General features: G+C 43.5%; 2 protein-coding genes across 2 annotated transcripts in view; both read left to right on the top strand.

The window, feature by feature from the left end:
* Positions 1-3,063: 3,063 nt before the first annotated feature.
* The window catches only part of LOC115193451 (neurofilament heavy polypeptide-like), a 29,902-nt gene continuing 10,297 nt past the window's right edge, over positions 3,064-22,668 (top strand). Inside the window, exons 1-4 of the mRNA XM_029752139.1 lie at positions 3,064-4,237; positions 4,503-4,627; positions 5,115-6,611; positions 6,738-7,661. Coding sequence (XP_029607999.1) covers positions 3,209-4,237; positions 4,503-4,627; positions 5,115-6,611; positions 6,738-7,661 — 3,575 coding nt within the window. The 5' untranslated portion in view covers positions 3,064-3,208. The remainder of the gene's footprint in view (positions 4,238-4,502; positions 4,628-5,114; positions 6,612-6,737; positions 7,662-22,668) is intronic.
* Positions 12,960-20,071, top strand: LOC115193584 (catechol O-methyltransferase domain-containing protein 1). Its single transcript, XM_029752368.1, has 7 exons — positions 12,960-13,073; positions 15,070-15,191; positions 17,653-17,758; positions 17,923-18,041; positions 18,558-18,612; positions 18,699-18,832; positions 19,771-20,071. Exons 1-7 carry the CDS (start codon positions 13,019-13,021, stop codon positions 19,921-19,923), a joined length of 744 nt encoding a protein of 247 aa, XP_029608228.1. The 5' UTR covers positions 12,960-13,018; the 3' UTR covers positions 19,924-20,071.

Here is a 22,668-nt window from a genome sequence, read left to right on the forward strand (position 1 = left end):
GGACGTGACAACCACATGTAACCACACCAGACCAGGACCTGCACATCTGGGTTTTTTTTTCACCTGCGGGATCGTCTGAGACCAGCCACCCGGACAGCTGATGAAACTATGGGTACCGAAGACCTTCTGCACAAACTGTCAGAAACAGTCTCAGGGAAGCTCATCTGCGTGCTTGTCGTCCTCACCAGGGTCTTGACCTGACTGCAGTCTGGCGTTGTAATCAACTTCAGTGGTTAAATGCTCACCTTAGAAGGCTGCTGGCACTCTGCAGAAGTGGGATCTTCACGGATAAATCCAGGTTTCAACCGTACCGGGCAGATGGCAAACAGAGTGTACGGTGTCGTGAGGGCAAGTGGATTGCTCATGTCAACGGTGTAAACAGAGAGCCCCATGGTGGTGGTGTGGTTATGGTATGGGCAGGCATAAGCTATGGATGACAACAAACACAATTGCATTTTATTTACGGGAATTTGAATGTACAGAGATACCTTGATGACATCCTGATAAGAGAATTATCTATTAAAGGTAAATGAATCAATAGACCATGATGAATTATTAGTCATACAGAATGGTTAATGAATAATCAATGTAATGATCAATGTAGGGATAGATAAGTTTGATTAGTTCTGGAAAGTTCAGGAACCATGTGATAGGGAAAGGAATGTGTATATGCAATTATGAGGGACACCAGGAGACAGAAGGTCCTGGGAGTGAAAGCTTCAAAGCATTTCTTATCTTGAGGGAAAGGAACAGGCGAGCTCGGGAGAGTGATAAAGAGGGTGAGAAGTTTGTGGGGGAGACAGGTCACCAACAGTTTGTGTGTAAATGCATGTGCGTAAGAAAGCAAGAACTATATAATGACTGTTTTGTTATCCTGACCTCAGAACGTTCTCTGAATAAAGCTACAGATACCTTTTGCAGAAAGCTGAGTCCTTGCCTAATTATTTTAACCCGTTGTCTTACAAACCTTGGGCATTAGTCAAGGCGAATTGATTATTGATTATTATCATGAAAGATATATAATTCCTTTTACACATCCTGAGGCCCAATATCGTGCCATTCATCACCTCATGTTTCAGCATGATAATGCACGGCCCCATGTCGCAAGGATCTGTACACAATTTCTGGAAACTAAAAATGTCCCAGTTCTTCCATGGCCTGCATACCCACCAGACATGCCAACCATTGAGCATGTGTGGGATGCTCTGGATCGACTTGTACGACAGCATGTTCCAGTTTGCGCCAATATCCAGCAACTCCGCACAGCCATTGAAGAGGAGTGGGACAACATTCCACAGGCCACAATCAACAGCCTGATCAACTCTATGCGAAGGAGATGTGTCACGCTGCATGAGGCAAATGATGGTCACACCAGACACTGGTTTTCTGATCCACAGCCCTACTTTTCTTTGAAGGTATCTGTGGCCAACAGATGCATATCTGTATTCCCAGTCTTGTGAAATCCATAGATTAGGGCCTAGGTGATTTATTTAAATTGACTGATTTCCCTCTATGAACTGTAACTAAGTAACTTGTTTGAAATTGTTGCATGATGCATTTATATTTTCATTCAGTCTATATACACTGAGTTTACAAAACATTAGGAACTCCTCTACTTTCCATGACATAGACTGACTAGGTGAATCCACATGAAAACTATGATCCCTTATTGATGTCACTTGTTAAGTCCACTTCAAACAGTGTAGATGAAGGGGAGGAGACAGGTTAAAGATGGATTTTTAAGCCTTGAGACAATTGAGACATGGATAGTGTGTGTGCCATGCAGAGCGTGAATGGGCAAGACAAAATATTTGAGTGCCTTTCAACGGGGTATGGTAGTAGGTACCAGGAGCATCGGTTTGAGTTTGTCAAGAACTGCAACGCTGTTGGGTTTTTCACGCTCAACAGTTTCCCATACGTATCAAGAATGGTCCACCACCCAAATGAGATTCAGACAACTTGACAGTGACACAACTGTGGGTAGCATTGGAATCAACATGGGCCGGCATCCCTGTGGAATGCTTTCAATACCTTGTAGAGTCCATGCCCTGATGAATTGAATGCAATGCAATATAAGGAAGGTGTTCCTAATGTTTTGCACAGTCAGTGTATCTACTGAGTGACTTTCACCTGATCTAAAAGCACTTTCTCAACACTTGTTTTGTATAGGGGGGGGGTGAGGGCAGTTAGGGGTTACATATTACAATACCCCAAAATTATAAAAACGTTGCTTATGAAATGTGTTAAGAAATGTGAATCACTGTGTATCCTTAACCAACATACATCTATCAAGTGACATGGAGTTAATGTAGTGCTTATTTTAGTGGTGATACACTATTTTACAATAAAAAAGGTCTTTGCTGAGACATTGTTCAGTCACATTTTCTATTTACTAATCTCTCTCTGTAGAGGTTTTCATCTCTGATCAAGAGAGTAAATATCATATTCTGATATCATATTCACATTATTCACTGAAATACATCAATGATTTCTATGAACAACCTACCGTACACTATGAGGTGTAAATGAATGCTGTATCACTGGAACACATCCAGGCCAACCCTTTTCAGCCAGCCTGTCTCCGCCAAGCCAAGCAGACCCATGTGTTTTCCTCATGTAGACATTTGTAAAACGTTGTGAGATTAAAGGGCAACTCCACCCATTTTCAACCTAATTGTCACTGGTTTGGTGCTGGAGATGATGAATATGAGGTTGAAAAGTGTTTGAAATGCCCTTTAAAAGTGCTGCTTGACTGAGAATTGAGAGCAGTTATGTCTAAGCTTAGGGTCATTCTTAAATGACTATTTTACACTAACTTTACAACCTCTAATATACAGTAATATACAGTTCAATTACAAGGCAAGCACATTCAGCCAAACCAGAATCTGCAACCCCTTTCTATAATATAAAAAAATCATCAAAACAAGGAAAGCTATGGATTTAACAATAGTCTGAAAACCTGACAATGTATTGAAGACATATGACTTGTAATTTTGCGTTAATGCAGTCTGAGACAAAACGATGAGAGAGAGACGGAGAGAGAGAGAACACAGGTGAGGAAGCACGCGTTGGCAGACAGTCAAGCCTACAGCTGATTCTATACATTTTCAGCACTATGGACAGTTCCATTCTGCAGCGCGAGCAGACAGAGCGGGTATAAAAGGTTGCTTAGCCTGCACACCAACACAGCTTAGTTTACTGAGGCAATATGAGCCACAGAATGGACTATCATTCGGGTTCTCCGCATAGGGGAGCTCAAGCTGAGTATTGCTGCTATCAACCCAAACTGACCGGATCCCCCTCTGCGTCCAGGACCGTTGGCTTTGAGTCGACTACCGCATACATGAACAGAGGATATGCGACGACGCTGAAGAGCGAATTCGGATCCATTCCGAGATCATCGGAGAGCCTTTTCGATTTATCAAACCCATTTACCGGGGTGTTGACGAAAATGAATGAGAAAGAACTGCTCCATGGGCTGAACGACCGTTTCGCCGGATTCATAGAGAAGGTGCGTCATTTGGAGCATCAAAATGAATTGTTTGAGAGGGAAATCGAGGTAATCAAACTAAAGGCACAGTCCCCTGCGTCTCTGGCCCAGGAGCACCAGCTGGAACTTATGGACCTGAGGAACCTAGTTCATGACATCACCCTTCAGAAGCGTCAGATCGAGATAGAGCATCAGAACCTGGAGGAAGATTTCCTCACCTTGAGAGACAAGTACGAGCAGGAGGCACGTGACCGCTCGGATGCAGAAAACGGCATCCTTGTGCTGAAAAAGGACGCCAACGATGCATACCTCGCCAAACTTCAGTTGGACAAGAAAGCGCAGTCTCTGGTGGACGAGATCCACTTCCTGAAGAAGAACCATGAGGACGAGACATCAGAAATGGTGGCCCAGATCCAAGAGTCTCAAGTAACGGTCAAGGCGCATGACTTTGGCAAACCTGATGTCACTGCAGCTCTCCGGGACATCCGTGCACAGTTAGAAGGTCACGCCGCCTCCAACATTCAGCAGGCCGAGGAGGGCTTCCGTGTCCAGTTCGCAAAGTTAACCAAAGCGGCAGAGAGCAACAGAGAGGCGTTGAAGGCGAGCCAGCAGGAGATCCAGGAGAATAGAAGGCACCTGCAGGGGAAAACAATTGAACTGGACTGTGGGAAAGGAATGAGAGAGGCCCTGGAAAAACAACTACAAGACCTGGAGGAGCGTCACTATGCGGAAATGATTCATTACCAGGTAGACTGTGGTTTATTTTGTACCTCTAACAATTGTAAGTAAACATACACATTTTTATGATTCATATTTGTATTCAGGGCTATGTTGTAGGTGTAGGCCACAAATATAGGCCCCATGTGAACTGTATCATTATTGGAATATAATTTCCTCATATAGGCCTATAGGGGTAGAACACTATTTCTCCCCTTCATTTCTCCTTGTTGTCATACCAACCAAAGTGGCTGGTTGACAGTATTATTGACACTACTTGTGCTTTTCTGTCCAGGACACTATCAGGCAGCTGGAGAATGAGGTGACCAATGCTAAACTAGACATGTCTGGCTACCTGAGAGAGTACCAGGACCTGCTGAATGTCAAAATGGCTTTGGATGTGGAGATTCTCTCTTACAGGTAAGGGACATCAACTCCATCTCTCCCATATATAAAATCATTGACTGAGGAAAATACCATATAGTTTATAGTGTGTTCCTGGATCTATTTCTGAGGATAACTGAGGTGTGGACATTTTATTCCAGCCCAGCGCTAATACATCTGATTCAACTTAGTGCTATGTTAGAGCAAAACTGTGCAAAAGTGTCATGGCGATGTTGAGAGATTACAACAAAACACAGTCCATAGTGAACAAATGAAACAGTAGACATTTTATTGAAATAGTTTGATTTCATGTTTAACATCAAATGAACATAGACCATATCACAACACAGAATGACACTATAATCATGATATGGATATTCAGACATATCCACACACACTGTTCTCACGAGCTGACATGGATGTGCGCAGCGGTGATCAGTCTGGCATTTACGAGGCTAACACATTGGGACATATCCATATTATAGTCATGACGGTAATAACACGTCTCTCTGCCTCCCTATAGGAAACTCCTGGAGGGTGAGGAGTCCCGTCTGTACACCATCTCTGACACCCACATCTCCATGCCCTGCATCTACCCCCAGTCCCCCATCTACACCCTGCCTTACCTGGCCCGGCAGGAAGGGCCCACACGCAGGTCTGAGCCCCAGTACAAGTTTGTTGAGGAGATCATCACTGAGACCACCAGAGACATGGAGATGTCCGAGATAGAGGAGACAGGCTCCGAGGAGACGGACGGGGGAGAGGGAGACGAATTGAGACAGAAGCAGGGAGAAGAGAGTGACAAAGCTGAGAAGAGGAGTGGGGGAGAGGTAGATGAGGAGAAAGAGAAAGATAGAGGTAAAGTTGATGTTGAAGTGGACGCCCCAGAGGAAGAGGGTGAACAGGAGGAAGAGTCTAAGAGACAGCAGATGGTAACATCAGCAGAGGTCGAGGTAAATGGACATGGAGTTAGCCCAAGCGAGGGAGAAAATGGAGAGGAGGAAGATGATGAAAGAGAGGAGGAAAAGGGGGGTGAGCCAGATGCAATCAAAAAGACAGAGGACATTGACAGAGGTGAAAATACACAAAGTGAAGTCAAATCAGCTGAGGCCACCAGTGAGGGGGAGAAGGAAAAACTAGACACAACAGAGAAGCTAGACAGCGAGATAAAGGAGACATTAGAAAAAGATGACACCCCAAAACATGGCGAATCCCAACCAGAGGTTCCCATGAATGGTGACATCTCAACAGAACCCAAAACTTCAGAGTCAGAAAGTTCAGTAAAAGGTGAACCACAGGTCCCCACAGAGGACATCTCCAAAGAACCCAAAAAGGTGTCAGAGGAGAGAAAAAAACAAAGCCCTTTAAAAGAGAAGAAGGAGGTAGATCTGAAAGAGGAGAGTGCCCCAACAGATCAACAACAAGATAGCCCAAAAGAAAGTCCCATCAAAGAGAGAAAAAAGGTAGATCTGACAGAGCAGAGTGCCCCAACACTGGAGCAGAAACCTGATCAGAAAGAGCACAGAGAGTCAGAGCAACCTCAAGAGGCAGAGAGTGCTGTGACAATACAAGAAGAGGATCTCCCTGAGCCCACAGAGAAGGACATGGAATCCCCTGATATCACTGCAGAGCTGAAGAGCAGTTCAACCAAGGAGACAGTGGAGCAGGTGAAGTCACCTGATGATTCTGGTGTAAAAACAACACAAGATGAGAAAACAGTTGGAGATAAAATGCCAGACAGAATTCTCAGCACAACAAGTGAGTGTAAAGAAGAGCCTGTGCAAAAGACTCCTAAAAAGGAGGTGGGTCCGACAGAGCCAGAAGTGAGCAGCAAGGAACATAGTGTAAAAGGTGTTGTGCAGAATGAACATAATGGCAGTGAAAAGGTCACAAAAGATGTCTCAATGGGTGAGGAAAAAGGGAAAGAATCTGAGACATCCTCTAAATCAGACCCCAATGTGACTCCTAAAGAAGAAACAACCCTGTATCCAGAGCCAACTGTCACCCATAAAGAAGAGACATCCCCTAAACCAGACCCCAATGTGACTCCTAAAGACGAAACATCCCCAAAACCGGATCAATCTGTCACCCCTAAAGAGGAGATATCCCCACAACAGGAGCCAACCGTAACCCTTAAAGAAGAGACATCCCCTAAACCGGACCCTAATGTTACCCTTAAAGATGAAACATCCCCTAAACCGTACCACACTGTTGCGCCTAAAGAGGACACATCCCCTAAACCAGAACAAGCAGTCACCCCTGAAGATGAAACAACCACAAAACCAGACCAAACTGTCACCGCTAAAGAGGAGACATCCCCACAACAGGAGCCAACCGTCACCCCTAAAGAAGAGACATCCCCTAATCCGGACAAACCTGTCACCCCTAAAGAAGAAACTTTCCAAAAACCAGAACTAACAGTCAGCCCTAAAGAAGAAACTTTCCCAAAACCAGAACTACCAGTCACCACTAAAGCAGAAACGTCCCCAAAACCAGAACCAGCAGTCACCACTAAAGAAGAAACTTCCCCAAAACCAGATCTAGCAGTCACCTCTAAAGAAGAAAGTTTCACAAAACTAGAACTAGCAGTCACCCCTAAAGAAGAAACTTCCCCAAAACCAGAACCAGCAGTCACCCCTAAAGTAGAAACTTCCCCAAAACTAGAACTAGCAGCCACCCTTAAAGTAGAATCTTCCCCAAATCCAGAACTAGCAATCACCACTAAAGAAGAAACTTCCCCAAAACCAGAACAAGCAGTCAGCCCTAAAGAAGAAACTTCCCCAAAATCAGAACCAGCAGTCACCAATAAAGCAGAAATTTCCCAAAAACCAGACCCCACTGTCACTGCTAAAGAAGAAACAACCCCGCAAACAGAGCCAACTGTCAATCCTAAAGAGGAGACATCCCCTAAAAAGTACCCCACTGGCAACCCTAAAGTGGAGACATCCTCGCAAAAGGAGCCAACCATCACCCCTAAAGAGGAGACATCCCCTAAACCTTACCCCACTGTCACCCCTAAAGAAGAAAAATCCCCTAAACCGTTCCCCAATGTTGCCCCTAAAGAGGAGACATCCCCTAAAGCAGAGTTAGCAGTCACCGCTAAATTAGAAACTTACCCAAAACCAGATCAAGCAGTCACCCCTGAAGAACAAACTTCCCCAAAACCAGAACTAGCAGTCACCCCTAAAGAAGAAACTTCCCCAAAACCAGAACTAGCAGTCAGCCCTAAAGAACAAACTTTCCCAAAACCAGAACTAGCAGTCACTACTAGAGAAGAAACGTCGCCAAAACCAGTACCAGCAGTCACTCCTAAAGTAGAAACTTCCCCAAAACCAGAAACAGTAGTCATCCCAAAAGTAGAAACTTCCCCAAAACCAGATGTACCAGTCACCCCTATAGAAGAAACTTCCCCAAAACCATTCTTAACCCCCACCCCTAAAGAAGAAACTTCCCCAAAACCAGAAACAGTAGTCATCCCAAAAGTTGAAACTTCCCCAAAACCAGAGCCAACTGTCACTCCTAAAGAGGAGACATCCCCACAACAGGAGCCAACCGTCACCACTAAAGAGGAGACATCCCCTAAACCAGACCTCACTGTCACCCTTAAAGAAGAAACTTTCTCAAAACCAGAACCAGCAGTCACCCCTAAAGAAAAAACTTACCAAAAAACAGAACTAGCAGTCACCCCTAAAGAAGAAACTTCCCCAAACCCAGAACAAGCAGTCACCCCTAAAGTAGAAACTTCCCCAAAACTAGAACTAGCAGTCACCCCTAAAGTAGAATCTTCCACAAAACCAGAACCAGCAGTCACCCCTAAAGAAGAAACTTCCCCAAAATCAGAACCAGCAGTCACCCATAAAGCAGACATTTCCCAAAAACCAGAACCCACTGTCACTCCTAAAGAAGAAACAACCAAGCAACCAGAGCCAACTGTCAATCCTAAAGAGGAGACATTAACGCAAAAGGAACCAACCGCTACCCCTAAAGAAGAGACATCCCCTAAACAGTACCCCACTGTAACCTCTAAAGAAGAAACATCCCCTAAACCATTCCCCACTGTCGCCCCTAAAGAGGAGACATCCCCTAAACCAGAACTAGCAGTCACCACTAAAGAAAAAACTTCCCCAAAACCAGAACCAGCAGTCACCGCTAAATTAGAAACTTCCCCAAAACCAGATCTAGCAGTCACCCCTGAAGAAGAAACTTCCCCAAAACCAGAACTAGCAGTCACCCCTAAAGAAGAAACTTCCCCAAAACCAGAACTAGCAGTCACCCCTAAAGTAGAAACGTCCCCAAAACTAGTACCAGCAGTCACCCCTAAAGTAGAAACTTCTCCAAAACCAGAACCAGCAGTCAACCCTAAAGAGGAAATATCCCGTAAACCAGACTCAACCCTCACCCCAGAATCAACGACCACCCCTAAACCATGCTCAACCCTCACCCCAGAATCAACGACCACCCCTAAACCATACTCAAACCTCACCCCAGAATCAACCCTCACCCCAGAATCAACGACCACCCCTAAACCAGACTCAACCCTCACCCCAGAATCAACGACCACCCCTATGGAAGAGAGTGAAACGACCAGCAGTGGTGACAAAGCTAAGACAATCACACCACCAGAGAAACAGATTCCTGAAGTTGCAGAGAGCAAGGACTCCCACAGGGAGGTGCCAGAAAGCAACACAACTCAGGAGAAACCAGAAGAAAGTATGGACAAAGAGCCTGAGAAGGTTACAGATCCCAAAGATGGAACCCCAAAGACAGAGAGCGTGAAGACCAAGGCCTCTGAGTTAAAACCTGAACATGTTGAGATATCTATTACAAAGACATCACCAGTGAAAGAAGAGGATGTATCAGCCGTGGGTTTGAAAGATCAGACAGTTGATGAGAAGATAACGGAACAAGAGCAATTTTAAATAGACGAGAACTGCTTTACAGGAGGTGATGGAGAGAGCAAAGATGACAAAACTGCGAACAGGACAAGCTGCTGAGCCAATCGCAGAGAAGCAAGCTAAACCTAAAATTTGTGACTTAACCTGTTTTTAGAATGACTAGATTTAGAGGTCAGTAGAGGTTTTCTGTAAAACTGCATGGTTAGTGCAAGCCTTTAAAGCAATATGAGAACTGCTCCGCCTTAAAATATGTCCCCCTCCCACATTCTGAAATTGTATTTATGTCTCCCCCAGTTTTATCATATCATTTTATCATGGAATGTGTTACAAACCGATGCATAGGTGTGCTTTTGGACCATGTGGATGCCTCCGAGTGGTCGGGTAGGCTGTTTGGAGTGTTCATCCGACTGGATATTTTTTATTTATTTACAATCATAATAACGTCCCCCCCACTTCCAAAATCAAAGTTGCGCCCCAGATTATGAGGCACAATTAATGAACTCCTGCAAGAGAGATGTACTGTCATATTGAATGTAACAAATCAAAAGCTCTATTTTGCTCTATCTATTTACTTCTGACCAATGGATGAAAATGTACATAGGGATGATAATGAGAATGGTTGATAATGTGATTTGATCATGCCTGAATGTGCTGAGCAATAAATGCTATTTGAAGAGCACTTCTGTTTCCAGCTATTCTTACAAACTGTGCTGTATTTCACCTGATAAGATGGTATCACATATAGAATTTGTCAGAGTTTCTCCCCTATGCAGAAGCAAGGTGAATTCCAACAGCACTAGGTTGAATTCAAAATAAATCTCCCCTTCACCCGCATCCTATTTCCCCAAAGCATGCCAGAGACTCATGGTTGAGCCCTTTATATTGAACAAAAATATAAATGCAACATATTGAGTTACAGTTCATATAAGGAAATCAATCAATTGAAATAAATGTATTAGGCCCTAATCTATGGATTTCACATGACTGGGAATACAGATATGCATCTGTTGGTCACTACACCGGCTCCAACGCTCATCGGGTGGGGCAGGGCTCGCAAACTATTACAGACTACGAAGGGATGCACAGCCGAGAGCTGCCCAGTCACACGAGCCTACCAGACGAGCTAAATAACTTCTATGCTCGCTTAGAGACAAGTTACACTGAAACATGCATGAGAGAATCAGTTGTTCCTGGCGACTGTATGATCACGCTCTCCGCAGCCGATGTGAGTAAGACCTTTAAACAGGTCAACATTAACAAAGCCGCGCTGACCAACTGGCAAGTGTCTGCACTGACATTTTCAACCTATCCCTATCTGAGTCTGTATTACCAACATGTTTCAAGTAGACCACCATAGTTCCTGTCCCCACGAACACTATTGTAACCTGCCTAAATGATTACCGACCCTTGGCACTCACGTCTGTAGCCATGAAATACTTTGAAAGGTTGGTCATGGTTCACATCAACATCATTATCCCAGAAACCCTAGATCCAGTCCAATTTGCATACCACACCAACAGATCCACAGATGATGCAATCTCTGTTGCACTCTACACTGCCCTTTCACGCCTGGACAAAAGGAACACCTACAGTGAGAACACTATCCATTGACTACAGCTCAGCATTCAACACCATAATGCCTTCAAAGCTGATCACTAAGCTAAGGACCCTGGGACTGAACGCCTCCCTCTGCAACTGGATCCTGGACTTCCTGAAGGGTAAGGGTAGCTTCAAGTTCCTTGGCTTCCACATCACCAACAAACTAACATGGTCCAAGCACACCAAGAAAGTCATGAAGAGGGCACGACAAAACCTATTACCCCTCAGGAGACTGAAAAGATTTGGCGTGGGTCCTCAGATCCTCAAAAGGTTTTACAGCGGCCCCATCGAGACCATCCTGACGTGTTGCATCACTGCCTGGTATGAAAACTGCTCGGCCTCCGACCGCAAGGCACTACAGAAGGCAGTGCGTACGGCCCAGTATATCACTGGGGCCAAGCTTCCTGCCATCCAGGACCTCTATACCAGGCGGAGTCAGAGGAAGGCCCTAAAAATTGTCAGACTCCAGCCATCCTAGTCATAGACTGGTCTCTCTGCTACAGCACTTTTTTTGTAGGTATTTTCTTAAAACGGCATTGTTGGTTAAGGGCTTGTAAGTAAGCACTTGTTGTATTCGGCGCATGTGACAAATAAAATGTGATTTGATTTGATACCTTAACAAAAAAGTTACAGGTGTGGATCAGAAAACCAGTCAGTACCTGGTGTGACCAATTTTTGCCTCAGGCAGTGCGACACATCTCCTTGATCTCGTCACGATATCTCTGTGCATTCAAATTGCCATTGATAAAATGCATTTGTGTTCATTGTCCATAGCTTATGCCTGCCCATACCATAACCCCACCGCCACCATGGGGCACTCTGTTTCCAACGTTGACATCAGCAAACCGCTCGCCCACAGTATCAAGAATATGCATATCCTTGCTTCAGGTCCTGAGCTACAGGCAGTTAGATTTTGGTATTTTAGCCGGAAATTGAAAAAAGGTTCCGATCCTTAATTGGGCTTTCTGCCCAGTTTGACTGAACAGTGTTGCTCATACTCAACCCCAATGTTATGCCACCGGGGGGCAATGCATGGTACATCTTGTCACGTTTACTCCTGCTCCCACTCTCTGGCACTCATTGTCGCCAGTTTACTTATTATTACGCACACCTGCCACCATCATTATGCGCCTCAGGAGACTCACTTGGACTCCATCACTTCTGATTACCTCCACTATATCTATCATTCCCTTTGGCTGTTTCCCCGGGCAGTATTAGTTATCTTTCTCATGTCCAGATGCTAAACTCTTGTTTTGGATTGTTCTATTTATTCTAAAATTTGCCCCCTGTATTTGCTTCCTAACTCCTAGTGTCTGCGTTACACATCTAGTATTTGTATGTATTATTTGACCCCCTGTACTTGCTTCCTAACTCCTAGTGTCTGCGTTACACATCTAGTATTTGTATGTATTATTTGACCCCCTGTACTTGCTTCCTAACTCCTAGTGTCTGCGTTACACATCTAGTATTTGTATGTATTATTTGACCCCCTGTACTTGCTTCCTAACTCCTAGTGTCTGCGTTACACATCTAGTATTTGGATGGATTATTTGACCCCCTGTACTTGCTTCCTAACTCCTAGTGTCTGCGTTACACATCTAGTATTTGTATGTATTATTTGACCCTCTGTACTGCATACAGTGAGCTTTAAACAGTGGTTCCCCATGGCTGACACCTTGAAAACTCCACTGTTACATCATGGGGATCATGGGGTGGTGTCTGGAAAACACATTGTGAGGAAAGTGTTCTTGTGAAACATCTACATACAGAGTGGTCGATATATTGTCCCTCACCCTAAAAGGATAGTTCAAAACAAATACACATGGAGGCCAGTGGACTTTCCCATCCACTCTGTATAAATTGTAGACCCACATTCCCTCAATACAGTCTCTTTGGTGTTCACTCTATATAGCTGAATAGACACACTTCCAAAATGGCTCCAGACATCAAGATGTATTTCTGCATTCAGCTTGTTCTTGCACTAACAGGTAAATATCTCACTGTGCAATTTTTCCATTAGAGAGGAGACGAATGTTTTTATTTAACCTTTGTTTAACTAGGCAAGTCAGTTAAGAACAAATTCTTATTTACAATGACAGCCTACCGGGGGACAGTGGGTTAACTGCCTTGTTCAGGGGCAGAATGATAGGTTTTGACCTTGTCAGCTCGGGGATTTGATCCAGCAACCTTTCGGCTCTAACCACTAGGCTACAGTACCTGCTGACTAGGGGGGAGACTTAGGCTCAGGGGCCTCATTTATAAACATTTACATACATACAGAATATACCCCAAAATGTGCGTGCACCAATTTCACACAAAAGTTTGAATTTATAAAAACTGAACTTGACTTGAAAATGTGCTCACCTTCCAGCAAACTTTAGACTGTGTATGCACTTTCTAGTGGTTGAAGTTTTGCATTGCAAGCAGGGAAGTAGATTAGTGTGTTGTGCATATGGGGGATATACTGGACACGCTTGTTCATAACAATAAACAAGTTAATAAGATGCAATCATTTGCCGTTAGTGAGAAGAGAGAAAATCTATTTAGTTTATCTTAGCATTTTAACATAATTAGAAATAGGCATCTATTTTCTAGGCTATTATTTATTTAATTTCCATGATCATTGCATAATAAATTCCTCACCTTTTCTGTGATGGCTTCATACTCACCAGGTTGCTAGCACATAGACCTAGAACAAGTACTGTATACTATTTGTCGCATATCTCATTTAATTGCACCCACTTCATAGTAGTAAATCAACAAGTTATTTTGCTCTAAACCATCTGATCCAGAGCTCAGATCCAGAGCACAGTTTATTAACAGTGGCACAGATGGTTGTAGGTTACTTCAGAAGCTTACGTCTGAATACTCTAATTTCACATTTATCAAGTAGACAATATTGCGTTTATACACATAATACATATTTTCAGAACCATTGCAGAATAAATTCTTAAACTACTTGGGCCATGATGGGTTCATATTCCCGAAGTAGCCACAGACTACAAACAATTAACATGCACATCTCTCATTTAACTGGGCCTATTAGATATGCTATTAATTCAAGTATTTTGCTCTATGCACCAGAAAGAAAGCTGGTTTATAACATACAGTAGAATTTGACAGGTGAACAGACATATGACATTTTGCATTGAAGTGACTGTGAGTAGACAATGTTCTAGAATTCGCTCAGTGCAGCAGCGTAGGTTGGAGAAAAAGTAAACGCAAAACGATAGGTCCTATTGAATTCAAACGGTCTGTTTACAGGTCCACAGCTATTTGCCTTTGTTTTTGTCTTTCATAAACTTTTTGTCTGTCAGATAGCCACGAAACATACATATGTATGCCATGCACCAATTTTAGTGTGCAATTTACTCAATGGTTATAAATGAGACGCCAGAATTGCAACAACTATCTCGAAAGTCACTTTTTTCAAATGATGTGGTTAATAAGAGTTGGCTGTTAAGAAACACTTAGTTAGTACCCTAGCAATCGCTGCAAACATAGATAGATTGCTAGCCAACAAGAAAGAGTGGCTAAACAGAGCCTCCACACAAGGTGGTTTACAAGCTGCAAAGGCAAGTCTGCATGCTGGACATCAGGGGCAGCCAGAGCAGTTTGTCCCCACATGGAACTCTGAGTTGGTAGATCATTTGAATATCCAAGTGCATGCACATCTCATTGGCTGAGCTGGCAAAATCAGCTGTTTTTGACCAGTAAGCCCACACCATTCTGTTTTTTTCCTTACAGGCCAAACGAGGGCACAGACTCAGAGAATATCCATCTTTTTAACATCTTTAAGCACTTCAATTTCTTATCCTGATGTTGACAGTAAAGAATTCTTTACAAAGGTTAACTTGCTAAATCCTGAACACGCTGTAATCAATATTTGCCATGGCTGCGAACACGGCTTTGGGGCTGACAATCAAAATGACCTTTAAAATGACCATGCAAAACTAAATTTGTAACTGATGTTTTTTTGGTCAGGCACAGGAATAGGATCTGCCCTGCCAGGTAAGAGCCACAGTGGAGGGAAGAACGACCCAGTGCTGCAGTATGTCGTGAACAACTCACTGAGAGAACATCCTGTCATGACCAAACTCAGACTGGTAAGACTGGACTGGGTTAGAGCCAGGGTTAGGGTTGAGGTTGAGACTAGTGTTAGGGTTGAACTGGGATGAGGACATGAAACTAGAGTTAGGGTTGGACTGGTAAGACTGGACTGGGTTAGAGCCAGGGTTAGGGTTGAGGTTGAGGCTAGTGTTAGGGTTGAACTGGGATGAGGACATGAAACTAGGGTTAGGGTTGGACTGGTAAGACTGGACTGGGTTAGAGCCAGGGTTAGGGTTGAGGTTGAGACTAGTGTTAGAGTTGAACTGGGATGAGGACATGAAACTAGGGTTAGGGTTGGACTGGTAAGACTGGACTGGGTTAGAGCCAGGGTTAGGGTTGAGGTTGAGACTAGTGTTAGGGTTGAACTGGGATGAGGACATGAAACTAGGGTTGGGATTGGACTGGTAAGACTGGGGAGAACCAGGGTGTTTATGAGATGAAAAGCAGGAATGTACTGTACATATAAACTAGATAGATACAGAGAGATACTGGTTTTCTACATTATCATGACAGTTAAATAGGCTACTATAACCACTAGAGGTCAGCACAGTACTATACAAACACTGTGCTGAGACGCTGCAGTCAGCAACACGGCGAAATTACATTGTTTGATTAGATTATGTCATAAAAATGTCATGTTTTAGTATTTTTTTGTCAATGTCTGAATTAAAATGTTGTGTTAAACGCTCTATAACAAAGCTTTCTTAGTGTCCAACAAGCTTTCTAAACCCTTAACCTTGTTCTGAACACCTCCAAAACAAAGGTCAAATCAAATTAAATCAAAGTTTATTTGTCACGTGCAACTAATACAACAGGTGTAGACCTTAGAGTGAAATGCTTACTTACAGGCTCTAACCAATAGTGCGAGAAAAAAAAGGTATATGTGTGTGTGTGTGTGTGTGTGTGTGTAGGTAAGTAAAGAAATAAAACAACAGTAAAAAGACATTTGAAAATAAGAGTAGCAATGCTATATACAGACACCGGTTAGTCAGGCTTATTGAGGTAGTATGTACATGTGGGTATGGTTAAAGTGACTATGCATATATGATGAACAGAGAGTAGCAGCAGCGTAAAAGAGGGGTTGGGGGGGGGCACACAATGCAAATAGTCCAGGTAACCATTTGGTTACCTGTTCAGGAGTCTTATGGCTTGGGGGTAAAAACTGTTGAGAAGCCTTTTTGTCCTAGACTTGGCACTCCGGTACCGCTTGCCATGTGGTAGTAGAGAGAACAGTCTATGACTGGGGTGGCTGGGGTCTTTGACAATTTTTAGGGCCTTCCTCTGACACCGCCTGGTGTAGAGGTCCTGGATGGCAGTTAACTTTGCCCCAGTGATGTACTGGGCCGTACGCACTACCCTCTGAAGTGCCTTGCGGTCTGAAGCCGAGCAATTGCCGTACCAAGCAGTGATGCAACCGGTCAGGATGCTCTCGATAGGCTCGTGTCACTGGGCAGCTTGCGGCTGTGCTTCCCTTTGTAGTCTCGCGGCTGTGCTTCCCTTTGTATGGCAATACGGTACACTGTCCTTCTCTCAGCACAAATCACAACTGCAGGCTAAAGTTACATCTAGACTTGGTTTCCTCTATCATAATCGCTCCTCTTTCACCCCAGCTGCCAAACTAACCCCGATTCAGATGATCATCCTACCCATGCTAGATTATGGAGATGTCATTTCTAGATCGGCAGGTAAGGGTGCTCTCGCTAGATGTTCTTTACCATTCGGCCATCAGATGTGCCACCAATGCTCTTTATAGGACACATCACTGCACTCTATACTCCTCTGTAAACTGGTCATCTCTGTATACCCGTCGCAAGACCCACTGGTTGATGCTTATTTATAAAACCCTCTTAGGCCTCACTCCCCTCTATCTGAGATATCTACTGCAGCCCTCATCCACCACATACAACACCCAATCTGCCAGTCACATTCTGTTAAAGATCCCCAAAACACACAAATCCCTGGGTCGCTCGTCTTTCAGTTCGCTGCAGCTAGCGACTGGAACGAGCTGCAACAAACAGTCAAACTAGACAGTTTTATCTCAATCTCTTCATTCAAAGACTCAATCATGGACACTCTTACTGACAGTTGTGGCTGCTTTGCGTGATGTGTTTTTGTCTTTAACTTCTTGCCCTTTGTGCTGTTGTCTGTTCCCAATAATGTTTGTACCATGTTTTGTGCTACTACCATGTTGTGTTGCTACCATGTTGTTGTCATGTTGTGTTGCTACTATGCTGTGTTGTCATGTGTTGCTGCCTTCCTATGTTGTTGTCTTTAGGTCTCTCTGTATGCAGTGTTGTGTTGTCTCTCTTGTCGTGATGTGTGTTTTGTCCTATATTTTAAAAAAACTACAAAAAAATAAAACAATCCCAGCCCCCGTCATTGAATTTGTTCTTAACTGATTTACCTAGTTAAATAAAGGTTAAATAAAATAAAAATTCTCCTTCCTTCATGTTGCAGAAAACCCTTGAGGACCCATGGAGCATCATGCTGGTTGCTAGTGAACAAGCACAACTGATGGCAAATCTGGCCAAACTGATCAATGCCAGCAAAACCATTGAAATTGGTATGTAATGATAAAACAAGCTTAATACTGAAAACATTTAATGTTACTATATTATTTGGAATATATTTCATTGTGCCAATCTTTTCAACATTCACTAATTCTGAATTAACTTCCCTCATTCTAATATCAGAAGAGACTAATGTTAATATTTTCCTTCTCTCCAGGGATGTACACAGGGTACAACACCCTGAACATGGCATTGGTTGTACCAGAGAAGGGTCAAGTGGTAGCATGTGAAATAGACGACGAATACATGAACATTGCTAAACCTTTCTTTAAAGAGGTCAGATCAACATTCCGCTTGTCGTTCAGCTAGTTTACTTGCTCCATCATTCCTCTAGACAGGAATTAGATCTGTTTGTCCAGTATTCAACCCCAATACAACATCTAAACCCATTCAACTCATTGGAATTCAGAAACATCGATTGTCTCCCCAAAAGCTTCAATACAGCATATTCAGTATCTAACATCTGTCAGTCAGACTTCACAAAGTGCTGTGGGTGGAGTAGTGAGGCCGTCTGCTCAGAAGAAAGTGTCTACGAAAGGTGCAAAGCCTAGCAGCAGAGAATCCCTACAATGAACTTAATGCCCCCTCCAAACCCCAACAGTAGAAATACTACTGTACACAACACAGGTCAACCATTGTGACAGAAAATGGTTGCTATTGTCTGCCTCAAACCATCTACTCGAAATCAAGTCAAAATGTAATTTAAAGCACATTGAAACATCTCAATGGACTTAACAGTACAGAAGCCTAGACAATGAAAGACATGTAACTAACTACCTTTCTCTTTTCTAGGCCGGAGTCGAGGATAAAATTAATGTCCGTCTTCAAATGTGTATAAAAACACTTGGTAGGTGACTGACTTTAAAGAACCCAAACACGATTCCGTTGTGAAACGGGTCAATCCTTTTCAACGTGATCTTTTGTTTGTCCTAGATGAGTTGATAGCTGCTGGGGAAGCTGGAACCTATGACTTTGTGTTCATCGATGCGGATAAACGGAACTATGACAGATATTATGAGAAGTCTCTTGAGCTTGTGAGACAAGGGGGCATCATTGCCATCGATAATGTGAGTAGCCTATGCCCAAAATTGTATTCCTACAAGCGAGTCGTGATTTTGAAAATGATTTGAATAATGCCAGCATGCAATCGATTTGATCTAATAAGCTAACTGAGGTAAAGATGCATGAAAAGATAGGCCTACATATAAAACATAGAGAAAGATGGCAACCTATCTCCTCTGTCCTCAGTCTGAGCCTCTCTCCTCACCTGTCTCCCACCTGCCTCCCCCTTCACCTCACTCCTCTAATCTGTCTATCTGATTACCCTTCCCTGACCTGTCCAATACCAGTCCACCTAATAATCCTTCCTTGATCTGTCTATACCTGTCCACCTAATTACCCTTCATTGACCTGTCTATCACCTATCTATCTAATTACCATTCCTTTACCTGTTTATCACCTGTCTATCTAATTACCCTTCCTTGACCTGTCTATCACCTGTCTATCTAATTACACTTCCTGTCTATCACTTGTCTATCTAATTACCTTTCCTTGACCTGTTTATCACCTGTCTATATAATTACCATTCCTTGACCTGTCTATCACCTGTCTATCTGATTACCCTTCCTTGACCTGTCTATCACCTGTCTATCTGATTACCCTTCCTTGACCTGTCTATCTAATTACCCTTCCTTGACCTGTCTATCACCTGTCTATCTAATTACACTTCTTGTCTATCACCTGTCTATCTAATTACCTTTCCTTGACCTGTTTATCACCTGTCTATATAATTACCATTCCTTGACCTGTCTATCACCTGTCTATCTGATTACCCTTCCTTGACCTGTCTATCACCTGTCTATCTGATTACCCTTCCTTGACCTGTCTATCTAATTACCCTTCCTTGACCTGTCTATCTAATTACACTTCCTTGACCTGTCTTTCTGACCTTCTGACCACAGCACACCTCACTTGTATCTCTGATCCCCCCCACCTTCTCCCCCAGGTACTCTGGAGTGGTAAAGTGGTGGACCCTGCTCCTGATGACCTGACCTCCCAGGCTCTGGACAAGCTCAACAAGAAACTCCACACAGACCAGAGGATCGATCTGAGCATGCTCACTGTGGGCGACGGACTCACCCTGGCCATCAAACGCTAACGATAACCCATGCTAACTCATACTAACCCGTGATGACTCATGCTTAACGCATGCTTACTCCAAACCCCACTGTGATTTATTGGGGATTTATTTGAGATGTGGTAAACATGAAGGGCTGGAATAAATATATGTTATTTTCAACAAGTACTGTACGTGTACGAGTGAGATTCAGTTTCTACTTGAAATTTGAAAGCATGTCAGCCTCTGTCTCAGTAAGAGCTAAATCACTACCTTTGACTCCCAGAGATTTTATTTTTTCAGGGTGGGACTAAAATCATTTATGTTAGATTTCAATTGAGTACAGGCTTAACTGAATGACAACAGAATACCATATGGTAGTTTTGGGGTAGGCCTCGTCTCAGAGGAATGCTCCACAGAACCAGATGCTGATAACATATTGCCCTATGCTGGACAGCTGGCATCGAAACCCTCCAGCTGGGAGAATGCTCATTGGCGGAAGTTAATAGGTGAAGGACATTCCACCCGCTTGCTAATGGTAAAGAGGAAGAGAGACGTGAGGCTATCCTGATGAGTTGTCAATAAAAACACTAACATACAGATTCATGCTATGCTGACTAGTGAGATAGGAAGCAAGCAATGTGAATTATAGAGTTTACAAGGTGAATGAAATGACGATCCATTCGGACCAGCCTTACTGACTAAACTTTCCTAACTACATTTCAAGTATAGCAGTGGTCACCAACCGGTCGATCTCCAAGGCATTCCTAGTCGATCACCAAACAATTCTGTAAAAAACCCAAGGATAAAGCCTTCGGTTCTTTATTTTTCTATGTTTTTGTTGCTGTTGGGGGTAGGTGCACTTGGTTCAGCAGCCCTAGCACCAGGAAGGCAAAGTGATCACATTTTTAACCATTTCATGTGTCTGAAGGTACAACTCCACCTACCCGGCAGGCCCAGAGAGCAAATCAATAACGCCTATATACCTACCGGTAGCCAATCATATAGCTCAGATCACTGTCTGCACAGTTTCCTCGAACCATAGACTGTGTAAACAATAGAGTTGTGTTGGTAAAATCACTGGTTATAGAGCAAACAACACTATTATCACAACAGAAATGAAATCCATATTACTACCTATGTGTTGTGATAATTGCGTTGTTTGCACTATAACCTGTTAGTTCATAAGCCTTGAGACCGTGATATTTAGGGCTAAGGCCAAGACAATAGGAAGACACAGTGGCAGAATCAATTCAACCCCACTGTTTTTTCATCACAAAACCGGAGAGCAAGCTCTGTCCGGTGAAGTCCACAAAGCATATTGCATGTAACAAACAGTTAGTTACATGACCTACAGCATGGTCAAGCAAGTCAATGTTTCTGACATTTTAGGACTACTAAACAACTATAGATAGAACCAACGAGAGTGATCACAAGAAAACAGTTGCTGCCTCCACTGTTCCAGCACCATTTCTTTTTTTTCTTAGCTTTTTTTTTACCCCTTTTTTCTCCCCAATTTCGTGGTTTCCAATTGGTAGTAGTTACTGTCTTGTCTCATTGCTGCAACTCCCGTACGGACTCGGGAGAGGCGACGGTCGAGAGCCATGCGTCCTCTGAAACACAACCCAAACATGCCGCACTGCTTCTTGACACAATGCACATCCAACCCGGAAGCCAGCCGCACCAATGTGTCGGAGGAAACACCGTACACCGAGCTGGTCAGCATGCACTGCACCCGGCCCGCCACAGGAGTCGCTAGTGCGCGATGAGACAAGGATATCCCTGCCGGCCAAACCCGGACGACGCTGGGTCAATTGGTTCCAGCACCACTTCACAATCACATTGCTTAGTCTAATACAGTGACAACTAAAATATACCAAAAATGATTTAGTCCAATCAATGTAAGCTAAATATGATGTGGTTGTCCCTGGTTCTGATTTCTCTGTGTGTGTGTGTGTGTGTGTGTGTGTGTGTGTGTGTGTGTGTGTGTGTGTGTGTGTGTGTGTGTGTGTGTGTGTGTGTGTGTGTGTGTGTGTGTTTGTGTGTGTGTGTGTGTGTGTGTGTGTTCGCGTGCGTGCGTAACGTTCGTGCAAGTTGAAAAAACATGTTGACTCAATCTACTTGTAGAGAAACGTCAATGACATCCTCTCATGTTGACAAAACGGACTATGACTCTGTCATACAGTTCACACTTGTATTTTTTGTTGTCCTAGGCTACCTGGCTAAAAATCTAGCTACAGTATAGCACAACAATGTACGAATTTATGGTTAGATCAGAATCACCGTTATAATCATTGACCAGTATTAGAATTAAGTAAAACCAGAAGTCCAAACCCCTATCTCAATCCGTGGCTAATTTAGGAAAGGGTACATTTTAGCTAGCTAGCCACAACAACAAGTTGTTTTGTCAAAGATGTATTGCTCTCGATGTGATGTGATAGGAGTGAAGCCAAATCCAAACTGGCTTCCCTTGACACTTTTTCTTGGTACGCCAGGACCATTCACAGTTGAGCTCACACACCTCAATGCCACAGATGTCTCAAGTTTTTTGGGAGCGTGCAATTGGCATGCTGACTGCAGGAATGTCCACCAGAGCTGTTGCCAGATAATTGAATGTTAATTTATTTACCCTAAGCTGCCTCCAACAACCGCAGACCACTGTAACGTGCGTCGTATAAAGGGGACCAAGGCGCGGCGTGTTGAGTGCTCATGATTATTCTTTTAATGAAAACTAAACACTTTTAGAAAGAAACTAAAACGACAGCAAAACAGTTCCGTCAGGCAGCA

This window comes from Salmo trutta, chromosome 5 (assembly GCF_901001165.1).
Source record: "Salmo trutta chromosome 5, fSalTru1.1, whole genome shotgun sequence".
Taxonomy (NCBI): Eukaryota; Metazoa; Chordata; class Actinopteri; order Salmoniformes; family Salmonidae; genus Salmo; species Salmo trutta.